Source organism: Narcine bancroftii, chromosome 9 (assembly GCF_036971445.1).
Source record: "Narcine bancroftii isolate sNarBan1 chromosome 9, sNarBan1.hap1, whole genome shotgun sequence".
Taxonomy (NCBI): domain Eukaryota; kingdom Metazoa; phylum Chordata; class Chondrichthyes; order Torpediniformes; family Narcinidae; genus Narcine; species Narcine bancroftii.
In genome coordinates this window covers 84,071,421-84,098,752 of record NC_091477.1, presented here as the reverse complement: position 1 = coordinate 84,098,752, position 27,332 = coordinate 84,071,421, and the positions used below count along the sequence as shown (strand labels likewise).

The 27,332-nt window shown below is 40.6% G+C and overlaps 1 protein-coding gene across 1 annotated transcript in view; it reads left to right on the top strand.

Moving 5' to 3' along the window:
* Positions 1-27,332, top strand: part of mrps22 (mitochondrial ribosomal protein S22) — a 38,850-nt gene that overhangs the window by 2,243 nt on the left and 9,275 nt on the right. The window contains exons 2-5 of the mRNA XM_069896663.1: positions 5,031-5,194; positions 10,491-10,655; positions 19,162-19,305; positions 25,243-25,326. Coding sequence (XP_069752764.1) covers positions 5,031-5,194; positions 10,491-10,655; positions 19,162-19,305; positions 25,243-25,326 — 557 coding nt within the window. The remainder of the gene's footprint in view (positions 1-5,030; positions 5,195-10,490; positions 10,656-19,161; positions 19,306-25,242; positions 25,327-27,332) is intronic.

Here is a 27,332-nt window from a genome sequence, read left to right as displayed (position 1 = left end):
CCAACGACTGACCTTGAGTGGTGGAGCACTCAAGTTCCTGAAATTTCAGCTCCTGAGATATTACAGATCTGAAGAATAAACAGAGGAAACACAGCAACCTTTATACAGTTAAAAATAAATGGGCATCCCCCTGAAGAAGGAGTTAGACATAGGGGCAAAAGTGACCTTAATGCTGTTGCATGTAAAGAAACGCATGCTACCACACCTTCCGGTTAAAAACAACTGAAATAACTCTACGATCTGTTACAGGAGACAGAATCAAAGTGTTTGGAAAATGTATGGTCAAGTATAATGCAAATAATAGCAGCCAAAAACACACTCTCCCTACATCAGTAACGTATCTTGGGTTTACAATCAACAAGGGTGTGTGAATGAATCCAGCAGGAACAGAAGCCATTCGCAAGGCCCCATACCCAAATAACAAATCAGAATTACAGTCCTTCCTAGGACTTGTTAATCACTACCGTATACACAATAGCATCATTTTGTCTTTGCTCTGCACCTGCATCTCTCTCTATAACTCTGTACTTCTACAGTGACTTATTGTATTATGTACAAGATGTCTTGCTGGACTGCTCACAAAACAAACTTAATCACTGAATCTTGATACATGTGACAACAAATTTGAACTTTAGCACCTGCACTTTCTCTGATTTTCATCCCAGGTCTGGCTCACCCCTTTCCTCACTGATCAGCATGAGTGGCACTTGGCTCTACCTAGGCAGGAGAGCTTCTTCAACTTGATCAATCTTAGAAGGTTTACACTGACTGTTCTCAACACTTTGAAAAGTGTTTAAAAACTAATTGTTTCTATACTAATTTGATTTTGCAACTCTTGCTCCACACCAATATAAGGTATTAAGATAAAAATATACATACTGTTGTGTATACATTCACACAATTAAGACTCAGATGTGATGCTTTCTCATTATTACTGGGCAATTAATATTAGTTACTTAAGGTATTGGTTGAATTATTCAGAATTATCTCTAAATCCCCATTGGGTAAATTTAGAAATTAAACCGATACAAAATTTTTCAATTAGCTCTATTTTGGGAGCTGCTCTCCCTTTTACTCTTACTAAATTATATAAACAAATTGATAATCCAATGGCTAAACATACACTACGTATATGGTTTCAATTCCGGAGATTTTTTGGCCTAAGTCATTTTATCTTGGAAACTCCTATTGTACTAAATTTCCTTTTTCATCCCTCTCTAATTGATCAAGCTTATTTACTCTGGAAAGTTAAAGGTATAACATGCTTTTCGGATTTATTCTTGGATAACTCTTTCATGTCATTTGAACAATTATCCATGAAATATGATTTACCTCGATATCATTTCTTTCGATATTTGCAGATTAGGAGTTTCTTAGTTTCGACTTTACCCTCTTTTCCCAATCGGGAGACTACGACTGTTTTAGAGGTTATACTATATTCAAAATTCCCTCCAAAAGGTGTGATATCTAAATTATATAATATAATTAAGAAAACCACTGTTTTAATCGTACTTAATTGACTGGTTATGTGCACAGTTTCATAAATCCAAAGGAAATGGGCCAATTACCATTTTTCTCAAGCCAAATATTTCAGTAACAATTGAGTCTAGAGCAGTGATTCTCAACCTTCCCTTCCCACTCACATACCACCTTAAGCAATCCCTCACTTATAATCACAGAGCACCAATGGCATAGGGATTACTTAGTGTTATGTGAGTGGAAAGAAAAAGGTTGAGAAGCACTGCACTAGACTGACCATTGCAATGTTGCTTATCAATGAAAACATTTACTTCAATTGATTAAATGTGGTGGAACAGAAAAGATGGAAAATAGCAAGGGAGAACTGAAAATATCAGACACGGAGAGAAAATGAATACTTTTTCACAGAAGTCGAGGGAAAATGTGTGAAACCTGTAAACTTTAATAGCCTTATCTTTCTTTAATAGCCTCTCTACAGATTTACACATTTCATCATAATCATTAAAGTGGGCACTTGGGCCATGAACTATACTCACTGAAAGTTGTAGAAAAATGTTGGAGACAGCCTTGTCCCTTTCTTGATCTTTTTTCCTGTTCTTATTTTGCACCCAGCTTTTTATTTTGCAGTGCTCTTTGAGAGTTTTAAAGAGTTTTATTGTATTCATTTATATTAAATGTAAGAGCAGCAGATACAGAAATGCCTACTGTAATATGCCAGCACACTACAGTAATGTCAACAGTTAAATTGTTCTGACATGTCATATAGTTATTTTGATATAAGATGAATTTTTGATGGAGCAGGGGTTTTCTAGTCTAAAAACGTCATTTTTTTCTTGCAGTATAACGGGTTGAAAACTGCCAGGCTTAATATTGTTTGGCCTGTGATTCCTATTGTTTTTCTCTATTTTGGCCAACAACCAAAAAAATTTGGCCACCCTTGGGATAGATGGAATACCCATTGATGGCCAAAGTCTAGTGAATCATTTAAGAATTCTGCATTGAAAGCTTGTGCAGTTTTGGCTGATTGACTCCTACAGCAGTACTATATAAATTTGTGATGTATATTGAGTTCAGTGAAAGAAGTGGGGGCAAAATGGACTCCTTTGTTATAAAGGGTATACATTATCTTGAAGGCCTAGTTAGGTCTTCAACAACAGTGATGAAACATTCCACTATGTTCAATACATTTCAAGATTCCTTTATTGTCATGCACAATTACATAAATTGTAATAATACACAAAATTCATCAACTTTTGCCTGCCATAGAGGCACATGAAAAGGTGAACCTGGTGATCCCAAAAATAAGAGAAAGAGAAGCAAAAGAGAGTCCCCATCAGAGACGCTGGGTGTCTGTGGATTTGCCTCCAGCTTTCCTGGTAGCCTCTGCAGCCACACAGCCTCCTTTTCACTCCATTGGCAAACCCAAGCTCCTAAATCCAAACCTCCGAAACAACCAAGAAGCTTTTAGTGCCTTCTGAACCCTCTCATATCCCAGTCCCTATACCTGGCTCCCACGTTGCCAATCATCAGTTGCCTACAGCTTCTGTGATTCCTTTGGCTTCCAGTCTCCAGCAACCTACAATCATAGACCTTCAGCCTATGAGCCCTTTGTTGGTCTGCTGCCATGGATACCTTCCTTGTAGGGTAATCTCACAGGCTTCTCCTTTTTGGTAGGGGATATGGAGGGGCATTCTCTTGCTTTGGAACCCTGCACTGGCCGCTGATCTCCTAGAGTCTGCAACCCATAGTTGTCATGGACCCACATGGTTTCAGGGAGTTCTTAAAATGCTGGCTACTTTTGCATGCTGTTTAAATCATGTACTGAGCCATTGACATGATTGGACAATAGGAAGGACCCTGCGAAAAAGTGCTGGTCGTGGGTCTGCAAAAGCAGCTGTTTTGCTAAGGCAGTGTAGCTATATTTGTCAAGATACAGGGAAACAGACTCTAGAGCCCAACTTGCTCATGATGACCACATTGTCCTACCATACTAGGCCTGCCTGCCTACCTTTGACCCACATCTCTCTAACCCTCTCCTATCAATAATATCCCATGAATCATATCCAAATTTTAAGAGAACCACTTAAGAATGCAGAGAAGGTCTGCATTGAAGATGTTGGGCTGAGACCTCCACTCTTGAGGGTTCATACAGTGATGTGCACTGCTATGCTTCCTGAGACAGAGCTACCTTCCTTTGTCTTGAATACAAATCTAATCACTGCATGGCTCTTTTTGTTCCTGACTGATGTGAGTTTTGTTAAAGCTTCTTGGTGTTGTACTTGGTCAAATGCTGCTTTGATGTTGAGGACAATTGACATTTACTCATATGCTTTGAATCAAGGCTGTGACATTAGTGGATCCAAATAGTCCTAACTAATTCTGAGCTGGATTGCTGTTTTTCCCATGGCTGTGTTTTTCCTTGTGGCAAATCAATCCATGCTCTACTTAAACAAACTGCTTAAAGTTCCTCTCACTTGCTCAGTTGCAATAGCGACTATTGCTAGAAATTCAGGAAGGTGCAGATGAAAACAAATAGTGCAATTTTTTTTCTTGCATTTTCTTTTAAATCACCCAGGAGAAATTGTATATTGGGGTTAGATCTGATTGTATGATGCCATCTCTAAGAACCCTGAATTGATATCCTGTTGATGGCAAATTCCACAACCACAGGCAATGGTACTTACAAAATCAAATCTCTTCATTTTAAATCTTGTTTTTGAGTGAGCATTTTTAAAATATAAAATAGGCATACTATAGATTTGGGAAATACTGCAGGTGCAATGATTTAAGCAATGCACTCCAATGCAAAATGATTCCAATTCCTATTGAGATGTGAAGTGGAAACCAGAAAGGAATAAGTGGTTTGAATCTGGCACTCAAACACACCAATGTTGTTGTCTGGGAACTGTCTTAAAAAAAGCTGTCTCATCAAAATTTTAATTTACCTTTAGTTCAATTTAAAACTCTTTATGCAGTATTTTTCAGCGTGTTGTGCTTTAAATACATTAAAACCCTGAGTATTCAGCGCCTTTGGGGATTGTTAGATGCCGGAAAAGTGAACTTTGTGGTTGCTTGAGACTGCGTGTTGTGTAGACTGGAGAGCTGCCTGCTGTGGGCGCCAATTTTAAACTTTTGTATTCTTTACATATTATTTATTTTGCATAATTTTTTTTATTGCTGGTTGCTTGAATTTTGGATAATAGGGATAACATATGATGTCATTTTTTTAAATGATTTATTTTTGTGGACCTGCGATTGTATTTTCCTTCAGCATTAAATACATGCTTTGAAGCAGTAATTTGTTTCCTGATAAATGGGTTCCTAAGTGTGTCAAAGGTTCAATACTTTGATCATTTACAATACAGATTTAGTCATTAGTCCTGCTGATCACAGATTAAAAATTGTTTCTGGGAGAGTTATTTGTGCATCCATGTATTATGATGCCTTGTTTTAGCAAGTTACAAAGATTTTCTGGTTACATTTCATGGGACTCTGATGCAATATCGTACAAAAGTAAAATATTATTCAACTTCCCTCACCTTGTTTCACAGAAGCAAAAGCCGCATGTATAAGAAAACCTCAGTTCAGGGATAAAGATGTCCAGAGTATCCTGACCAAAATAACAGGCTTGAATCTGGAGAAGGTCTTCAAACCTATGAAGCAGGAATTGAAGCCACCTCAGTACAAACTAATGACTGATGAGCAGCTTGAAGAGGTACATTTATTGTTGGTTGTCAATTCTGTTTTCATTAACTTCATTCTGTTCATCACTTGCGTAAATGAAAAAATATAAACATTCACATTGTTCGAACATAATGTGAAGAGTAAACAAAATTTTTTTCTTGCATTTACTTTAAATATAATGTAAAATGAATGATAGGAATCATTTTAGTTTGAGGGAAAACAACAGTTTAACAGCAGAAATTTATTCTCACTGATTTATTTATTTTGTGTTGTATATGACTGATCAGATTTGCCAAACATAGTCATTTAATATATGAGAAACAAAACTTATTGATGCTGGAAGCTCGAGCAAACAAAGAAGCAGTATATCAATATCCATGGAGAGAAATGGTCAGTCGTTTTCTTTTTACAATTCTGAACCTTTTGTCAAGATGAAACAGAATTATAGAAAGAAAATCACTGCACAGAACAGGCCCTTCTGCCTTCGATGTTGTGCTGAGCCATATGTTCCTATACTAAACCCTGTAACTTTTTTGTTTCCATCCATGTGCCTGTTAAGTTTCTTAAATTCTTCTCATGTTTCAGCCTCCACCACTATCCTTGGAAAGACATTTTATGCACCCACAACTGTGTTTTTAAAAATAACAAAAAAAAACCCTGATGTCTCACCTAAATTTCCCTCCCTGCACTTTGTACATATGTCTTCTGGTGTTTGCTATAGCTGCCCTGGTGAAAAAGGTGCTATGCCTCATCATCTTAAGTCTCCTCTCATCCTTCTATGCTTCAAAGGGAAAAGTCCCAGCTCTGTTAACCTTGCCTCATAAGACTTATTTTCCAGTCCAGGCAACATCTTAGTAAATCTCTGCACTCTGTTCATAGCTTCCACATCCTTCCTATAATGAGGTTACCAGAACTAAACACATACTCTAAATGTGAACTCAACAGAGATTTGTACAGTTGCAACATGTTCTACTCCTGAACCCGATTTCCCCCTAATAATGAAGTCCAACAATTCATAGGCCTTCTTATCTATCCCATCAACCTGCGCAGTGACCTTGAGCTTTGTATTGATTTGGACCCCAAGGTCCCTCTGTTCATCCACACTCCAAAGGTACTCAGTCTTCTGGTTTGTCCTTCCAAAATCCATCACCTCACACTGATCCAGATTGAACTCCATCTGCCACCTTTCTGGCCAGCTCTGCATTCTACCCATATCCTTTAGTAACCAACGACAGCCTTCAGCACCATCCACAACTCCTCCAACCTTCATATTGACCCATTCTTCCACCTCTTCATTCAGGTCATTTATAAAAGTCACGAAGAGCAAGAGTCCCAGAACAGATTCTTGCGGAACTCCATTAGACACTGACCTCCAGGCCAAATACTTTCCTTCCGCTACTAACTCTCTGCTTTCTACATGCAAGCCAACTTTTTTTTATCCACACAGCTGTGGTTCAAAGGATCCCATGCCTCATGACTTTCTGAACAAGTCTCATGGGAGACCTTATCAAATGCCTACTTAAATCCATATAGACCACACCTACCGCTGTACCCTCATCAATTTCCTTTACCTCAAAAAAAACTCAAAATAGAACTGTGAGGCATGACTTTACCTTCACAAAGCCATGCTGACTATCCCTGAGTAGACTGTACTTCTGCAAATGTCATAGATCCTATCCTTAAGAATCCTCTCTAATAGTTTGCTTGCCACTGACTTAGATTCACTGGTCTATAATTCCCAGGATTCTCCCTATTACCTTTTTTTAAACAAAGGGACCACATACCATTCTCCAATCCTCCCCATGGCCAAAGAGGACTCAAAGATAATAGCTGCCCCAACTATCTCTTCCCTCACTTTCCAAAGTAACTTGGGGTATTTTGCATCCGGCCCTGGGGACATCAATTTTACTATTTTTACGAAGATCCAACACCTCCTCTTCCTTAATCTCAATATTGTCCAGCACACAAGCCTGTTCTATTTCTGACCTCCCCTGATTCAGGTCCTTTTCTCTTGTGAATGCTGAAGCAAAGTATTAATTTAGGACTTGTCCAATCTCTTCTGCCTCCAGGCACATGTTGCCTCCTTTAGTGGTCCTACCTTCATTCTCGTCATCCTTCTGTTCTTAACATGTACATTGAGTGCCTGGGGTTCTCTTTAATCCAACAGTTCAAGGCCTCGTACCCACTTCAAGCTCTCTTAAGTCCTTTCTTGAGCTTCTTCCAGGCTAACATATGCTTCTCATAAGCTCTTTCTGCTTCCTATATCTAATATATACTTCCTTCTTCCTCTTGACTACCTGCCTCCCCTGTTCCCTTTTCCTACCATCTTTCCATGCCCCATTGGGACAAACCTATTCTGAACCCAGAACGTGGTCCCTAAACTTCTTCCACATTAGTTCTATACTTTCACCTTTGAACATTTGTTTCCAATTTACTCTTGCTAGTTCCTGCCTCATCCCATCATAATTAGCCCTTCCCCAATTAAACACTTCCCCATTTTGTCTGCAAAAGCTCAGGGAGTTGAGGTCACTCTCACCAAAGTGCTCCCCCACCGAGAGGCCCACCTCCTGACCAGGTTCATTACCCAGAGTTAGATCCAATATAGGCTCTCTTCTCATCGGCTGGTTCACATACTGTGTCAGGAATCCTTCTTGAATACACCTGACAAATTCAGCTCCACCTATCCCTCTTGCAGTCAGGAAGTGCCATTCAATATCAGGGAAGTTAAAGTCTCCTATAACAACAACCCTCTATTTCCTGCACCATTCAAAGATCTGCCTGCTCATCTGCTTTTCAGTGTCCTGAGAGCTATTTGGGACCCTGTAGAGTACTGCTAGTAAAGTGATTGCTCCCTTCCTATTTCTAACTTCCACCCACACCATCTCAATAGACACTCGCTCAGCAGCATCCTCCCTTTCTATAGCTGTCCAGTAATGCTACTCCTCCTTCCCCCTTTACCTCCTATCCTATTCCTTTTAAAACACCTAAACATCAGTACCTGCATTAGCCAATCCTGCCTGTCCTCCAGCCAAGTCTCTGTAACAGTCAAAACATTGTAATTCCACGTGCTGATCCATGCTCTAACTTCACGAACACGCCTAGAATTGAAATAGACACACTTCAAATCCTCTGACTACTTTTAGGTTTTGCCCCCTGCTGGTTCTTCCTCACAAACACACTAAGCATCATGCTTTTGAACTTCTGCCTGCCTGCCAGGATATTAGTCCCTGTCTAGTTCAGGTGAAGCCTGTCCTTTTTGTGCAGTTCAGATTTTCCCCAGAAGAGATCACAGTGATCCACAAATCTAAACCCCTGCCCCCTCCACCAACTCTTCAGCCATGCATTTATCTACAACAATTTTCTATTCCTACCCACTCTGGTGTGTGGCATAGGCAGCAATACTGAGATTACCACCTTTGAGGTTCTGCTTTTTAACTTCCTTCCTAATTTCCCATGTTCCCTCTTCAGGACCTCATCATTATTCTTGTCCATGTCATTGGTCCCCATGTGGACCACAACATCTGGCTACTCACCCTCCCCTTCCAAAATGCTGCGAACTTGATCAGAGACATCCCTGACCTTGGAACCTGGGAGGCAACATATCATCCAGGAGTCTTGATCTCAATCACAGAACCTCCTATCTTCTTTCCTAACAAATGAATCCCCAATCATCTTCCCTTCTGAGCAAAGGGGTGATAGATCGTTTTCTTCACCCCCCCCCCTAACAGTATCCAAAATGATATCAATGTGAGCAGAGAAATATCAAGCATGGAAAGCAAAGGGGTGAAAAGTTGATAGGATATTGAAGAGAAGGAGGTGGGGGAGGTAGATAGATAAAAGGAGGAGACCACAAGGGGGTGGGAAAGGAAGGTTAGTGAGAATACAAAAAGTGAGAGCAGGAACGTAAAAGAGAAATGGAAATAGTGGGGGTAAGCAAGAAAATTGCAGATGCTGGGGTCTAGTACAATACACCAAAGTGCTAGAGAAACTCAGCCGCTCAAGCAGCATCCAAAGGAGCGAAAGGCAATCAACCTGAGCCCTTCTTCAGGAGTGCTGAAAATTAGGCAGACACCTGAATAAAAAGGTAGGGAGAGGAGCAGCAGAACCTAACATGTAAGAGACCATAGGTGGATACAGGTGAGAGGGTATAAGAGAAGGAAACTGAGATGTGATAGGAGGAGATGGCAGAGGGCTAAGAAATAGCTCTCTGATAGTCCAAGGAATGGTGGGGTTGGTCAGCTGGAGGAAGGAATGAGGGAAATAGAGAGATCGGGGAGTGGGTTAATGGAAATTGAAGAAGTTAATATCAATGCTGTCTAGTTGGAGACTACTGGGAGTGTGTTGTTTCTCCAATTTGTGAGTGGTCTCAGATGTCAGTATATGGAAATAGTGCAACTGGATGGGGTGGAGCTTGTGTAAAATTGTAAGACTAAAAATTAATGCCATTGGATTTAAGGCTGTCCAGGAGGTATATGATATGTTGTTCCTCAAAGTTATGTTTGCCCTTGGCAATTGATGAGGCCAAGGACAGACTTGTCTGTATGAGAATGCCAAGGAGAATTAAAATGGCTGGCAATGGGAAGTTCCAGTTTGGACCCGCAGACTGTAAGACTGTAAGATTCCATAGCTTAAAGGTACTGTTACTATGAATGAGATCAACTAGCAGTTACAACCAGATTCCAGTGTCTGCAGTCTCTTGTATCTCCAAGTCAAAGCCAGCTGAGATTTTTTCCCCACTCATTCTATAGCCTGATGCTGTGTTCATCTAGCTGTGGTAAACTTGACTGGTTGAAAATTGGGGGGCCTTGCCAATGCTTTGAGATTAAAAGCTGTGTGTTTTCTGGTTTAAAAGACCTGCACTTCTCCTGGATGCATTTGGATTTACCAAGTTATAACTGTCTAGCCTAAGATCTCAGGACTAAGTTAATATAATTACATCTCTGAGGACTGTAAACTTTCTGTCTCGAGCAAACTACAATTTAATATCGTTTTAACAGTAACTTGAATTCAAAGCAGTATATATTGATCACATTCAGAAGGAATCCATGCGAAGCAACTCTATAATTCCATCCACTGCAGAATTTGTAAATATTTCCCCCATTGTATTTATCTAATTTGCTCTAGAAGGCCACAGTGGAATCTGCCTCCACCACATCTGGAGGCATGGAAAAGTGCAATTCTTGAGATTTTCTCTGCATATAAAGCATCTGATTGATTAAATAGCTTGAAAGTCCGATTCACTAGTTGTGCGTAATGTACAGATTTGATAAAATGGTGACCTGTCATGAGGCAACGACACTGAAATAATTGTGACACAATTTCTCCAGGCTCGATGTAAAGCAGTGGAAGTAGCTAAAGATCGTCTCCAAATGCCACCAGTCCTAAATGAAAGGGAACCAATTAGTGACATACTTGCAGAAGATCAGGTTCTCGGAGGATTGGAAACAGCTAAATATGTCTTCACAGATATAACGTATGACATTCCACACAGAGTAAGTATATCTGGGGTTGGAATAGGCATAATGTTCCTACAGTAAATTTGTATATTTGCCTGTTTTGACATTTTAATTTGTCATCCAGGAAATTTCTGATGGAGATTAAAAATATGAATAATTATTAAAATGAGTGTCCTTGATAAATAGTTAAGAATCAATCAATGTGCTGTTTATTGTACGAGTGCATTGAATCACTGTAATTTAACCATATAACATCATCATCATGCCATTGGTGTGTTGGTTACATGGATAAATCTCAGTATCTAGCTGTAAATACCAATGACAAATTTTTAGTTCCTGCCTATATTCTAAATTCCATCATAACCATGGAATATATAACAATTTACAAAATGTCCATTTAATGCAGTATATTTCTTGGGCATTCCAACAATGTAGCAAAACAATGGGTCTCATGCAATAATTTAATACCATGGGTGTCCTTGTAATTTTATCTTGTGAAGCGGGACAAAGCTATTTTCTGAGTGTACAGTCAATAATAACCATTTTTCACATTTCAATTCAGAAACCATGTTGGGTTCAATTTTAATATTGACAGTACTTTCAGTTTTACTACATGGCAATTGACCACAGCACCTTGTGTGCAAGATGCTGGTGTCTTCGTAATTAAGCTCACATATTCTACGGGGCCCGTTTTAAAATCGGCTCTTTTTGCACAATGTGCCATGAAACATCACTTTTGTCAAGCAGTCATGAATAAGCTGAGGAGGTGATAACTTCTGTTTGTAATGGGGATTCCTACTTTGCACAAGTAGATAATGTCCTGCTGTCTCCCCTTGCACAAAGCTTGCCATGCAGCGGTGTGGAATCCTCTTCTAAAGTTCTATTCTATTGATTGGCCATGTAAAACCGAGGACAAATTTCCACTTCCAGTCCCAGTCCTCTTACACATTGTTCAAAAGGGTGAAAGCTGGTGAACTGTAGAGCTTTAGCTTATTGAAATGGCTGAAGAAGCTCAGCAGGGGTGACCAACACTTTGGGACTGGGCCCTTCATTAGGTACAGGCCGGAATCGTTGATCACCCTTTACTTCTTGTGGCGTGACCTGCTGAGTTTCTCCAACTCATTTGTACATTGCACTCCACTCCAGCATCTGCAGACTTTATTGTTTAATTTCACATGTACCCATTGTCATTTCTTTGTATAAGCACCGGCAGGTTAGGATTTCCATACAGCCTGATTCAAATCACTGTATATATTAAATTTTATTTTGTGGGATGTGGATATTAAAAGTTCAAAGTTCAGATATATTGTCAGAATACATACACGACATCCCATACAACTGAGATTCCTTTTCCTGCGGGCCAGGCAGAATTTCTCCTTATCGGTAGTGCAAAAAACTCTACTCAATATAAACAAGCTTACTATGTAACACAGAAACAAATTCAATAATAAATAAAGTGCAAAGAAAGAGTTTTTGTACATCAGATCGAGTCTGCTGTTTAGGACTCTAATGGTGGAGGGGTAGCAACGGTCCATGAACCTGGCGGTGCGAGCCTTATGGCACCTATACCTCTTTCCTGTTGGCGGCAGCAAGAACAGAGCATGTCCTGGGTGGTGTGGATCCTCGATGATTTCTGCTGCTCTCTGATGGTAGGCAAGGCTAACATTTATTGCCCATCCTCAATTACTACTGAGACCACGGCAAAGTCCTTATGTTGGAAGTAATCCTGCAAAGTTGCTGGCTCAGGAGTTAAAATCTACAACTGTGAAACAACAGTAATATAGTTCCAAATCAGGATGGGAACCTGCCCTTCATGATATTCCTGTTACAGCAGGCATCTGCACATCCGAAGGAGATTGAGAAGGTGAGGGTGTCTGGACTCCATCTTGACAATCTTTTATAGGAGCCCAAATGAGAGTGTCCTGTCTGGCTGTATCATTTTGTGGCATGGCAGCTCCAAAACATCGGATTGGAGGGCTACTACAGAGGATCATTAAAACAGCCGAGAGGATCTCTGGGGTCTCCCTTTCCTCTAAACATTGCAATTTACTGGGAGTGTGGTTAAAATACAGCTGAAGGAATTATCCAGCACACAGCATCTTCAACCGACCACCATCAGTGAGGTGGAGGAGCATCAAAATCAGGACCACCAGACTGGGGTATAGCTTCTTCGCACAGGCTGCGAGACTGATGAACAGAATCCTGTAAATGAGTTAATCATTCCAGATATTTATATACAGTTAATTCGATTATTTACGTGATCATTATGTACTATGTATTGTGTGTTTTTATGCATGCACCACGTCCTGGAGAGACACTGTTCCATTAGGTTGTATACATCCGGTCAGATGATAATGAACTTAAACTTGAACCTTCTTGACATGTGCTGTATGGATCGCCTTGGCGAGCAACTGCAATGCCTTTTGCGGATGGTGCACACTATTTGTGTCTAGGGAATTTTGCTTGCCATTCTTGTTTTCGGTTACAACAGTTGAGAATAGTTCCAGTATCGAGATACAAGTAATAGTTATTATGGAGGTGGGAAACTGAACAGTAGGAATGGAGAGAATAAAGGATTCAAATGAGAATGAAAGCAAGAAACAAATTAAGTATTGTAAGGTAAAACATCATGAGATGGGAATGTGTAGGGAGTTACCCTGTACAGGGCAGTAACAAGAAGGGGAGGTGTCCTTGTACTCCTGTTAGGTAAAACATCATGAGATGGGACCGGAGAAGGAGTCACCCAGTACTAAGGAGTAACAGAATGCATCCTTGTACTTACAAGATAAGAGAGACATTGATGGATTGAGAGGCAGGAAGCTAGCAGGGAAAGGATAGCAACAGTTTTAGTCATTGGACAAGTAATGATATGATGATGTTCTAAGCATGTATCCAAGGGTATAAAAAATCACCATTTTGCTGATAACGGCAGAATGCATTCTCCGACTAACTTTGTTAGTCGCAAGTGTTACAATCCGGTAATAAAGAACAAAGAACCCTGATTTCGACTCAGCCTGGTGTTTGTCTCACTCATTCATGAACAAAGCAGACCTAACAGTATATATTCATGGCAAAAAAAAAAGGAAGGGAGGAGTTGAATTTTGCAATAAAGAGAGGTAAAACAGGACGAGTTCAGGGAAAGGATGCCAACATGACTGCACCCTCATTCACCAAAATAAGGTTATCCTTCGTGACAGACTCAAGATAATGTAATGCCTGTTACTGTGGATTCTAGTTTTATTCTTGCTGTGTTAGGTAAATGTCAAGTCCACAACACGAAAGAGCAGTTCAAATAGAACAACTAGACTGTAACCTGGAATTCTGTTTTAAGGTATTCCTTTCATTCAAATCTGTGTTTGTCAGATTTAAAGGCAAAAATTCAAAACAAATTAATTTCCCTTCTTTTTTTGTCATGACAGGATTTCCTGTCAAATAAAATGAAATTAATGCATGACAGTTCAGTGTATCAGTTATGTGAAAATTCCATTCAGATACTGCTCACCACATGGGAAACTGGTTTAATCAAAGCAGCAGGTAGAGAAATTGATGCTGGTGTGAAGGAACCTGTAGAATTTAATACAAATTCAGTTGCACCACAGTCTTTAAGATGAGTATTATGGGCTGAGGAGGATATGTAAAATTATAGATTATTAAATCAATTTCTAAACAGATTTAAGACCATTAATTAGGCTATATGACATGTAACAATATTCTTACAGCAAGTTTCCGTCATGCCTTTTTGGTAGAAGATGAGTGCATGTTTGTAGATAGAAGGTAGCAGGTTTGGCCTTGTGACCGTCGAGATTTGTCAAATCATTAGGTCAAAGTAACTCATTGGGAACTATCCTTCATGTTCAGTGTTTGTTCTCAGGGAACATGAGCAGGTGTGATCCATTTAACCTCTAGACTATTTGGCTGTGGAATGAGCTCACAGTTGATCTATTTAACACAACTAATATTGTGACATATTTAATTTTTTTCCTTTTAGTTTTTACAAGAGGGGAAGAAATTTATTGTTAATATATATTTGCTAACTACTAATGTTCTTTTTCTTACACACTTGTAAATACATGTTTGCAATGTAATTCTCTTGTTTGCTATAACTCACTAAAAAGATTGAAAAAGAGAGAATAATTTTGATTTACTGAAAATGATTGATCACTGGTTTGAAACTAAAAATGGACATGCATTAATTGGTGTTAGTGTAAGATCTCCTGGTGTTTGTACATTCTTATTTCCTTGCTTCACACCTAAAAGGCTGATATAAATTCTATGACTTTTCTCCCTGACACTAGACTATTCATCCAGTAATTAACAGAACTAGTTTAAACATGTTCTCTCAGCTCTCTGTAATGCATAGTAAGCATCAATCTAAACACCTGAAAACCATCTAAATTTTGGAAAATTAACCTTCATGTGTGTCATCTCCACCCTAATTTAACTGAATCCTGGAATAATTCTGGTAAATCTATGTTTCAACTCTCTGAGGTCGTGAAAATCTGCTGTCAGTACGGGGCATCTGTCCAAGGGCGCACCAGAAGCATAGCATTGGCAAGTGAATTCTTTGCTTTTTGGAATACCTCTAATGCTGAACATGTGGTGGCTTCATTGAGGCGACGGTTGGCTTCTCATGGCTTTCACCCTCCTGCTGTCTTTCCTACCATATGTAGGGAGGGAAACCCAGGGGCAGTTGGACTGCCACATTTTAAAAAAAATTCCTCTTAATCTTAAGTTTCTCGGGAGGAAGGCGCCATGCTCTGGCATAGAGTGGAGGTACCTCTGTCAGGATGTGGTGCTGTACCCTGTGCTTGGGTTCGGCCGAGGTAAACTGGGGTTTCATGATGGAAGGGAATTCGGCCAGAACTCATTTTCATACCCCGTGACAGAGTCGAGTCTGGCTTCACACAGGGAGAAAGCCTGGAAAGTCCTATCATGCACTAAACGCCGCCCTTTGAGATCCACTAGCAGACAGTGGGCTCGGAAGAAGTCTGCCCCCAGGAGCAATTATGTCATCGCCGCCAGTGTAAAAGTCCACATGAACTGGCTGTTGCCAAAACTGAGTGGGATGGTGCAGGTGCCGAAGGTTCTTATGATGCTACTACACTTTGCCACCTTCAGGGCCGAGCCTGGTGTCCCATTCGGGTGTTGTAGCATGAGGGGGGAAAGGACACTGACCTCGTATCGAACAGGAACCACTGTCCCAAGAGGGAGTCCCAGACATGGAAGAGGCTGTCTCATTGGCCAATCGCCATAGGCACTAGCGAAGGTTCGCCATGGCGTTTCCCTGAAGCGCGGTGGGGTGGGGGGTTGACATCACCGGGCCTCCATGTCCCATCTCTGATGGTAGAAGTAGTACTAATCAGTGGGGGAGTCCACTTGCCATTCTGATGCTTGTGACCTTGGTGTTTTCTGTGTGTGTGGCCTAGCTACCTGTTCAACCATGGAGCTGCCTTCCCTTTTCGCTCTCCAGAGCACGACTGCCTGAGCAGCGACATCCCTGGGATCGCTGAAGTCTTCAGTGGCAAGTAGCAGTGGGATATCCTCTGGCAGCTGTTCCAGAAAAACCTGCTCAAAAAGCAGGTAAGATGTGCCCTTCAGTCAAGTCCAGCATGTCACTCATGAGGATGGATGAGACCCTGTCCCCAGACTGTCCATGTGCAACAGTTGGGCAGTGTGCTTGCGCCACGAGAGCCAGAAAATTTGGGTTAAAAGCTTTTTGAGGGCCTCATATTTGCCTTGTTCTGGAGGCTGCCATAGGATATCAATGACTCGTGCTGCTGTATCCTGGTCAAGCAAGCTCACCATGTAGTGGTACTTCATGGTGGTGGCAGAGATCTGTCAGAGCTGGACTGGGCTTTGGTCTGCTTGAACCATACCAGTGGCTGTGCTGTCCAAAATGTCAGGAATTTCAAGGAACTTGCATGTAGAGTTGACTGGACGGTCATCTCTGGGTCCAAATGCCATTTGGTTCAGTCGGGGTCACCAATGTAGCGAGTTGCTATAGCAGAGAGTGGAAGAATGACACAAACTCGATGCAGCTATAGACAAAACTGGTTTAATGCACTCTCTGCCACTGCTTTTAGGCCTGGTTTTCCCACTGTGGTCGGTGGAGGTAATCTCAGCAGCATCCCGGACACTGGTTTGGGCAGTCAGCCGAGGAGAAAGGCCATTAGCCTGTGTGGGCCTTGTGCGATCGCAGTGATTGACCGCCATTTTGTGTGTTGGACTGCTTCCCAGGTAATGGGCCGCTACAGTGTCTGTATTCTTAATAAATTAGCTGTGAGTTGGTGCAGGGTCACACACAGGTCATAGCACATTTATAGAGAACTATTGTTTTCTGAGAAGAGTATTCATTCTCAGAGTTGACGTATCTTGGACAGACAGAGCGAATGGATTTCAAATGGGTCTTAATTATTCATCTGTTTTAAATCAAAACCACTTAAGCCTCTTGAACAGAGATGAGGTCAGAGGTTGTTATAGATGTGGAATGGTTTTGAAAAAGGAACAGAATTTTGGTAGAAATTAAACTGGTCGTGTGGTTTCCAAGAATTGGGACTCACCTTGGTGGTGATGTAATGGTCATATGACTTGGAGAAATATATTACCAAATTCAAACATTCTGAGTTCATTAGTTTTGGAACAGTTCAGCTTGGAGTTCACAGAAGTCAAAACCCTGTGACATACAAGAATTGAAACCTTGTGAAAGACAATAACCAGAATTGGTGCTGTTTGTTGTGTGTTACTCCTGGAAGAAGGGGAAACACAGAATCAATGGCTATTGAATTAATGAAGACCACTTTGCTGTCTCTTTGGGGGGAAAAAAGGACAGAATCCTACTGGGTCTATTTTTGTGTTTGGTCACTTGATTTAACCCTTGTCTGGTTTGTGACTTCATTGTGGAAGAAAGTAGCCGCATTTGTTTAACCCTTGTCTGGTTTGTGACTTCATTGTGGAAGAAAGTAGCCATATTTGTTTAACCCTTGTCTGGGTTTGTGAATTAATTGTAGAAGAAAATAGCCACATTCGCTGTCTTTGAGAAGAGGGCAAATTTTTCGTGTGGAAAACATAATTGTGCGTAAAAGAGACCTGAAGATATAATGTTTAAAAGTGCTTTATAATTATTTCTGAAATGAGAATTTAAGACCTTCAAGCAAGACTAAAATGATGTTGAACTTTTAAAAACTGACTTTTCAGAGTGAGACTTTGAATGACGCACAGACCCACACCCTTACATTTGAGCGTAGTGGGGTTGATAGAGTTAAATAGGAAATGTTATTATTAATAGTTCAATAAAAACTATTATTTTGAATTTGCCATTATCTGGTGAATTTTCCATTGCTGATCCCATGCAAGTTCTAACAAAAATCCTTACGTCCAAAACATAATTAAAAGGGTTGTTAGTGCGTAACATGTGGCTCTTTCCACCTTTTTGATCTCTTCTATTTCTGCACCATCGATACTTTTGTCATTTAACCTTCCTGCCCTCTATCCTTTGACTTTCCCTTTTGCTCTTTTTGATCCCGTCTCTACCAGTGTGTCTGGGTAAAATCTTCCTGTCAAAATGAAAATTAAATCAAGTCCTCCAAAGATTCTACCTGGCTTGCTAAGTGTTATTCTTATTTTAACTGCTAAAGTATCATATAAGAGCATAATATGATGGTAAATAACATTCATTCATGCTCAGTATTCACTCTTTGTGCAGAACTGCATGAGATTAACTAGTACAGTACATTTCTGATTATCCAAAACATTCGGGACCTGATGTGTATCGGTTAACTGCATTTTTATGGATATCTGAGAAACATTCCAACGAACAAAAAAAATAGCAAGTGAGATCCGCCTTCAAACTCTTAGCTGTTACATTCTTCTTATATTGATGTATGGCTGCAAATCGTGGACTATCACAAATGCAATGGGAATAAAAAGAATCAATGCAGCAGAGATGTAGTTTATCAGGAGAATGCTATGTATATCATATACGGACGGACAAGTTAACAAAATTCTACAAAGAATGAAAACGAAACGTACATTATTAAAAGAATCAGAAAACAGCAATCAAAATTATTTGGAAACATCATGCGAAGAGAAACATTAGGACATTTAGTTACAACTGGAAAGCTGGAAGGAAAAAGAAGCAGAGGCAGACAGAGAATGAAAATGATAGATGGATTAACATGGTTAGAAGCAGAAGGGACAGCAACTACAATTCGGAGAGTCAGACACCTTGATGGATGGAAAGACATGATCGCCCACGACGAACAGCAAGGCACCTGAACAACAAGTTAATCAATAAATAGTTTGTTTTCTGTTTTCAACACATGTATTTAATATCTTTTGTTCCAGACAAGAAATCATCTGATTTATTATTTTTGATTGCATGCACAAAAAAAACCTGATATAGAAAGTTTTCCCTGCTCTATGACAATAAGCTTGAAGGAAAACAAGAAAAAAGAGAGAAGGAGGGTCATCCACTGTTTCTGTTTTTTCACACTTATGCCTTCTTTAGTTGATATGAAGTAATGTTCCACGTTCTTTTTCCAAGGAGCGATTTATTGTGGTGCGAGAACCAAATGGAATGCTGCGCAAAGCAACCTGGGAAGAACGGGACCGGATGATCCAGGTCTATTTTCCTCGAGAAGGTCGCAAGATCTTTCCACCACCAGTTTTTAAGAATGAAAATCTTTTGGTAAGACATTTTGTATTTCTTGTGCTACTCTGTTCAATATCTTTAGCAAAAAGGAGCATAACCTTTTCTTTCTTTGGTGTTAATCTATTGGCTACATGGAATAGGAAAAGGTATGCAGGTTACCACTTCTGTTCAAGTTTGTTTGGGCCATGACATAAGGGGCAATTTTAGATTTGATATTTATTGTCAGAGTACATACATAACATCATATACAACTGTGAGATTCTTTTTCCTGCAGGCGAGGCAGAATTACTGGTAGTGCAAAAAAAAAACTCAATTCAACATATACGGGTAAATAAATGAAGAAATTTAAACAAACTGTGCAATACAGAGAGGAAAAATAAAGTGCATCAGTAAGAGACCCTGATGTTGAACATGCAGCAAAAATGGGTCCCTGATTTTGTTGTTGAGAAGACTGATGATGGAGAGGTAGCAGCTGTTTCTGAACCTTGTGTTGCCAGTCTTATAGCACCCATAGATAGCTCTTTCCTGATGGTAGCAGCGAGAACAGAGCATGGGTCCAGGATAGATCCTCTGAGATAGCGACTCCCAAGAACTTAAATTTGCTCACCCTCTCCACCTCTGATTACCCCCATTGATCACTGGATAATAAACCTCTGGTTTTCCCTTCCTGAAGTCAACAATCATCTCCTTGGTTTTTGTGACATTGAGTGCAAGGTGGCTGTTTGTCCACTATTCAGCCAAGTTTTCAATCTCCATCCTGCATGCTGTCTCATCGCCCCTTTTTATACATTGCACATCAGCGAATTTGTGGATGGTGTTGTCGTTCTGAGCCACACAGTCATAGGTGTATAGCGAGTAGAGCAGGGGGCAAAGATTGCAGACCTGTGGGTCTCTGGAGATGGTGGAGGAGATGTTCTTACCGATCCTTACTGATTGTGGTCTGGAGGTGAGGAAATCCAGGATCCAATTACATAGTCGGCTGTTGAGTCCCACATCTTGGAATTTGTTCATCAATTTTGATGGGACGATGGTAAGTTGGACAATTTACAGCAACCAATTAACATATCAACTTGCACATTTGTGGGCTATGGGAGGAAAGTAGAGCACCTGCAGAAACCCACCCAGGGAGAACATGCAAACCGTGCACAGCACCAGAGTCCGGGTTGAACCTGGATCACTCACTGCGCCACTATGTCACCTGTCAGTCTTTATCAGAATAAGCAAAACTTCATGTGACCAGCTGCTGCACATTGAGATGTGAATGACTTGCATGCTTTGTCAAATTACGTGGAGATGGGCAGAATACATAGAACCACAGTGCAACACCTGCAGATCACCTCTTCCATATTTGGATTATCTGATCCCATAGTCAAATGTCCAACTACTAGATCTGAATATGGAGCAGAATCTGTCCTAAACTATGCACCTGCTATCCTCATCGAGCTGCTCAACACATTTTAAAAATGCATTCATATGTGCAAGTATTCAAAGCTCTCCTCTAGCTATTTATGTGCTATACTTGCTGGTGTCGGTATGTATTAGGTGCATCAACATCTACAGCTGCAAAGATATCAAGCATATGAATAATTTTATTCTTAAAATTAACTTTCATTTGTTTTATTTTTCTATCTAAGTAGGTCAGCACAATATCATGGGCCAAATGGCATATGTCTGTATTCTCCAGTGTTCTACAGTGTCCTCCATAATGTTTGGCACAGATACTTTTTTTCCTTTATTTGTGCTCAAAGTTTTAAATTTGCAATCAAACGATTCATATGTGACTATAGTGCGCATTCCAGATTTTATTCAAGGTGATTTGTATACATTTTGGTTTGACCATGTGGAAATTATAGCACATTTCAGGGCAACCGTGATGTTTAGCACAACTAAGATAGGTTTAATTGCTTCATTGGTGCAGATCTAAGAAAGCTAAGCTGATGATCACCTTTGGAGTGTGTTGTTTGGAGTCTGTATTTTTTTTAAACACGAGGACCAGAGTTGTGCCAATGTAAGTCAAAGAAGCAATTATAAGATTGAAAAACAAAAATAAACCACTTAGAGCTGCGGTTTTCAAACTTTTTCTTTCCACTTACATACCACTTTAAGCAATCCCTATGCTGCAGGTGCTCTGTAATTAGTAAGGGATTGCTTATGGTATGTGAATGAGGGAAAAAAAGGTTGAGAATCACTGCTCTAGACCCAAATGTTACTGAAATATTTTTCTTGAGGTAAAATTGTCATTGGCCCAGTTCCTTTGCAGTTATGAAACAGTGTACCTAATAAGTCAATTAGGTATAATTAAAACAGTGGTTTACAAACATTGTCTTCCCACCACATACCGCCTTAAGTAATCCCTTACTAATCACAGAGCACCTATGGCATAGGGATTACTTGAGGTGGTATGTGAGTGAAAAGAAAAAGATTGAAAGCCACTGAATTAGAGACATCGTCCAAACCTTGGGGTTACTAAAATCAACATTTGGAACATCATTAAGAAGAAATAACATGTAGGTGAGCTCAGTAATTTCAAATGGACTGGTATTCCAAGGATGACCTCACTGATGACAGAAGAATTCTCATCATAATGAAGAAAAACCTGCAAATGTATCTCCGACAGATTAGAAACACTGTTCAGGGTGCAGCTTTGGATGAGTCAATAACTGCTGACTGCCGAAGGCTTAATAACAGAAATACTGCAAGACACAAACAGCTAGTTAGCCACAGAAGCAGGATGGCCAGATTACAGTTTGCCAAGATGTATTTAAGAGTCTGCAGAATTCCAAGATTAACCTGTATTAGATTGCCAGCAAGAGCAAAATGCAAAGGCGTAAAGGAAAGGATCAAGATCCAAAGCATACCAACTCACCTGTGAAACAGGGTAGTAGGGGTGTTCTTGTCGGTACCTGTATGGCTGTCACAGGTACTGGTGCACTTATCTTCATTGATGTGACTGCTGATGGCAGTAGCAAAATTAATTCTGAGGTGTATAGAAACATCTTATCTGCTTGAGTTTGAGCAAATGCATCCAAACTCATTGGATGGAGCTTCATTCCACAGCAAGACAATGATCCCAAACATACTGCTAAAGCCACAAAGGAGTTTTTCAAAGCTGAAAAACTGGAAAATTCTTGAATGACCAAGTCAGTCACCAGATGTAAATTCAATTGAGCATGCTTTCCATATGTTGAAGAGAAAACTTAAGGGGACAAAGCCCTCGAAACAAGTGGGAGCTGAAGAGGCCTGGCAAAGCATCACCAGAGAAGATGTTCAGCACCTGGTGATGTCTATGAATCACAGACTTCAAGCAGTCATTGCATTGCAAGGGATATGCAACAAAGTACTAAACATGATTACTTTAAATATGCATACCATTGCTATGTCCCAAACATGATCTTTCCCTGAAATGAGGGAGCAATGTACTGAATAAAAAGTGATGTAATTTCTATGTGGTCAAACCAAAATGTATTTTTTTGCCAAGACTAGTAATTATAGACTATATCTAATCAACTTATTCAAATATTGTTCATTTCTTTAATAAAAGATGACAAAAATATTTTTCAGTTAACTAAGTGCAGTTTTCATCCAGACTGTACAAGATGTGTTTTGACTAAATCCTTCACACAATTTTACTCGAGTCTGAGAGCTGTTCTCGTATCTTGGCTGTTAAATTGCTTCTAAATTCTCTTTACCCATGCTTTTTTAAAATTTATTATTTTTTCACTTTACCCATCCTTTGGATGGAATTCATCACCCAACCTCCCTCCCTTGTTCAGCTCCAAGGAAAAGCAAATATAAATGCTGGAAATCCTCTTTCATAATTCCTTTATGACACGTGCTGGAACTTGCACTCTTGCCCTCCAATGCAAATGGGAGTCGGGCAAGTTCCAAGGGGCCCTTAATATGCCATGACAAATCACATTTCAAAAAGGCTGGAGGCCATTTTGATGGGAATAATATTTAAACTTTTGGTTTTGGTATCTGATTTTTATTTAATCCGGCGAATATTCTGTTTTCCCTGTTTTGCAGGGATAGACAATAGTGCCAATATTATTTATGTAATGAAAAGCAGCTGACTTGCTGCTTTCAATATCACAGAGAAACAGTATGGAAACTCTTTCCAAGAATATGTCAGAATAAAAAGATTCTTAACAAATTGGCTGCAGGCATTTCTCACAATACGATTGTTTACAACAGGCCAGCATAAACCAAAGAAGGGTTTGAGAAACCATCTTCAAAATAGCCTCCTTTGGTGTATTTTTTTTCCTTTATTCATGCCTGATAGTGAGATCAGTGTCACCACAATCTAACTGGGTATATTCATATCCTGGCCACTAGGGTGGGCAGTTGAACCTCTGCCATCTTCTGCATCACTGGAGATGTTTATTAGGACTATCACCTTTTGCCTGATATATAGCCACATCTTAAGATATTTTCCCAGCATCACTTTGGAAAGCTCCATTTAACAAGCATTAACTGGAAACTTACTGAAATAAGGCCATAGCTAGAAATTTTGGAAAAGTGGGATGCAAAATGTGCTGTATTTGTCTCTGATTCAAACTCAAATCAATCCATCTGTTTATATTGAGAGGGTTTATGTTAAAGATTTGTGCCCATCTGAATCTTGCAGAAAGCTAACCATAAGGCTCACTGCCAAAGTATAAATGTAAATGTCAAAAAAACATTCGAAAAGAATGCGTTATCTTTCTGATTTGAAACTATGATCCTCTCCGTGTGCACTCTAATTATATAACTGTAGAACATTACAGCACAGAAACAGGGCCCTTCTAGTCTGTACCAAACAATTTTTTTTTGCCACGTCCCACTGACCTGCACCCACTCCCATCCATGTACCTGTGCAAATTCTTCTGAAATGTTAAAATTGAGCCCGCATTCACCACTTCACTTGGTGGCAATTTGTTTCACATTCCCACCACTCTGCATGAAGATGTTCCTCCTCATGTTCCCCTTTCACCCTTAACCCACGTCCTCTGGTTTGTACCTCACCTACCATCAGTAGAAAAAGCCTATGTACATTTACTCTGTCTATTCTCCTCATAATTTTAAATATCTCCATTAAATCTTCCCTCATTCTTCTATGCTCTAGGGAATAAAGTCCTAACCTGTTTAGCCTTTCCCTGTAACTCAGTCTGGGCAATATCCTAGTATATCTTCTCTGCAGTCTTTCTATTTTATTGATATCTTTCCTGTAGTTAGGTGACCAAAACTGCACACCAAATTTGGCCTCACCAATGTCTTGTACAACTTTACCATAGCATCCCAGCTCCTATGCTCAATACTTTGATTTATGAAGGCCAATATGCCAAAAGCTCCCTTTACAACCCATTCTACCTGAGACATCACTTACAGGGAATTATGTATCTGTATTCCCAGGTTCCTGTGTTATAACACACTCCTTAGTGCCGTACCATTCACCATGTACATCCATTCTTGGTATGTCCTTCCAAAATGCAACACCTCACATTTGTCTGCATTAAATTCCATCATCCATTTTTCAGCCCATTAAATTCCAGCTGGTACAGATTCCTCTGCAAGCTTTGAAAACCTTCTTTGCTGTCCTCAACACCTCCAGTCTTGGTTTCGTCTGTCACTTGCTGATCCAATTTACCACATTATCATCCAGATCATTGATATAGATGACAAACAACAATGGTCCCAAGCACCGATCCCTGAAGGACTACTAGTCACAGGCCTCCAGTCTGAGAAACAATCATCCATTATTGTGGCATCCAGTCATTGTTGAATACAGTTCACTTCTTCACTATGTCTGTATCTTCCTAACTACCCTCCCATGTAGGACCTTGTTTAAAGGCCTTACTAAAGTCCATGTAGACAACATCCATGGCCTTTCCTTTGTCAACTTTCCTGGTAATCTCTTTGAAAGACTATAAAATGACAACATTTAATTTGATTATTATATTTTAGTTTTAATGCGAGTGTTTTTGCTTGCTGCAGGTTGTTTTTGCTCAGGATCGCTTTGAAGACATTCTTGATTTTTGTATTGTCCAGTTTGAACCAAACTCTGCAGATTATATCAGGGTGAGTGAACTTCCAATCATCTTGAATGGGAACAGACAATGAAATTTCTACATAAAATGTACAATGACCATGAATGACAAAATAATTTCAAATAGTTACCGTATATCTCGGTGTATAAGTCGAGTGGCGAAACCTTAAAAAATTTTCTTTGGGGTGGGGGTTTGACTTATATACCAGATGTACTTTACAGATCTTAAATTGACCAAAAAATAAACAGATTGACGTTGATTCAGCGTACAAGCCGATGCTGGAAATACCTCCCCACTGCTGGGCACTGCTATAACTGCTCCTTTCTGGGGCCCTGACGTCACCATCGCCACTCCTGCTTGGCAGGCCGAGGTTCTTGCTCCCGTCAGAAGCATTATGTCGCCACTCCAGCTCTGTGGACTGTTGCCGCTGCTGCCTGGTAGACCAAGGGGTTTTTTTTTACTTAATTTACAGCTTTTTTTCTTGCAATTGGGGTGTTTATATATAATATATATATATTAGGGGTGTGTGAGCGCTCCAATGGATGGAGCGGAGACAACGCTGGTGGAAGCGTTCTAGGAGCCGTAGGTGGTGCCGGTAGAGGACCCATGATTCGGAGCCGAACAGGAGTGTGGGTATGACAACGGCTCTGTATACGCTTATCTTTGTGAGGTTTTTCAGTTGGTTGTTTTTCCAGACTCTTTTGTGTAGTCTTCCAAAGGCGCTATTTGCCTTGGCGAGTCTGTTGTCTATCTCATTGTCGATCCTTGCATCTGATGAAATGGTGCAGCCGAGATAGGTAAACTGGTTGACCGTTTTGAGTTTTGTGTGCCCGATGGAGATGTGGGGGGGCTGGTAGTCATGGTGGGGAGCTGGCTGATGGAGGACCTCAGTTTTCTTCAGGCTGACTTCCAGGCCAAACATTTTGGCAGTTTCCGCAAAGCAGGACGTCAAGCGCTGAAGAGCTGGCTCTGAATGGGCAACTAAAGCGGCATCATCTGCAAAGAGTAGTTCACGGACAAGTTTCTCTTGTGTCTTGGTGTGAGCTTGCAGGCGCCTCAGATTGAAGAGACTGCCATCCGTGCGGTACCGGATGTAAACAGCGTCTTCATTGTTGGGGTCTTTCATGGCTTGGTTCAGCATCATGCTGAAGAAGATTGAAAAGAGGGTTGGTGCGAGAACACAGCCTTGCTTCACGCCATTGTTAATGGAGAAGGGTTCAGAGAGCTCATTGCTGTATCTGACCCGACCTTGTTGGTTTTCGTGCAGTTGGATAATCATGTTGAGGAACTTTGGGGGACATCCGATGCGCTCTAGTATTTGCCAAAGCCCTTTCCTGCTCACGGTGTCGAAGGCTTTGGTGAGGTCAACAAAGGTGATGTAGAGTCCTTTGTTTTGTTCTCTGCACTTTTCTTGGAGCTGTCTGAGGGCAAAGACCATGTCAGTGGTTCCTCTGTTTGCGCGAAAGCCGCACTGTGATTCTGGGAGAATATTCTCAGCGACACTAGGTATTATTCTATTTAGTAGAATCCTAGCGAAGATTTTGCCTGCAATGGAGAGCAACGTGATTCCCCTGTAGTTTGAGCAGTCTGATTTCTCGCCTTTGTTTTTGTACAGGGTGATGATGGTGGCATCACGAAGATCCTGAGGCAGTTTACCTTGGTCCCAACAAAGCTTGAAAAACTCATGCAGTTTGGCATGCAGAGTTTTGCCGCCTGCCTTCCAGACTTCTGGAGGTACTCGAGATGGCAGAGGTCGACAGCATCGAGTCCACGCTGCTGAAGATCCAGCTGCGCTGGATGGGTCACGTCTCCAGAATGGAGGACCATCGCCTTCCCAAGATCGTATTATATGGCGAGCTCTCCACTGGCCACCGTGACAGAGGTGCACCAAAGAAAAGGTACAAGGACTGCCTAAAGAAATCTCTTGGTGCCTGCCACATTGACCACCGCCAGTGGGCTGATAACGCCTCAAACCGTGCATCTTGGCGCCTCACAGTTTGGCGGGCAGCAGCCTCCTTTGAAGAAGACCGCAGAGCC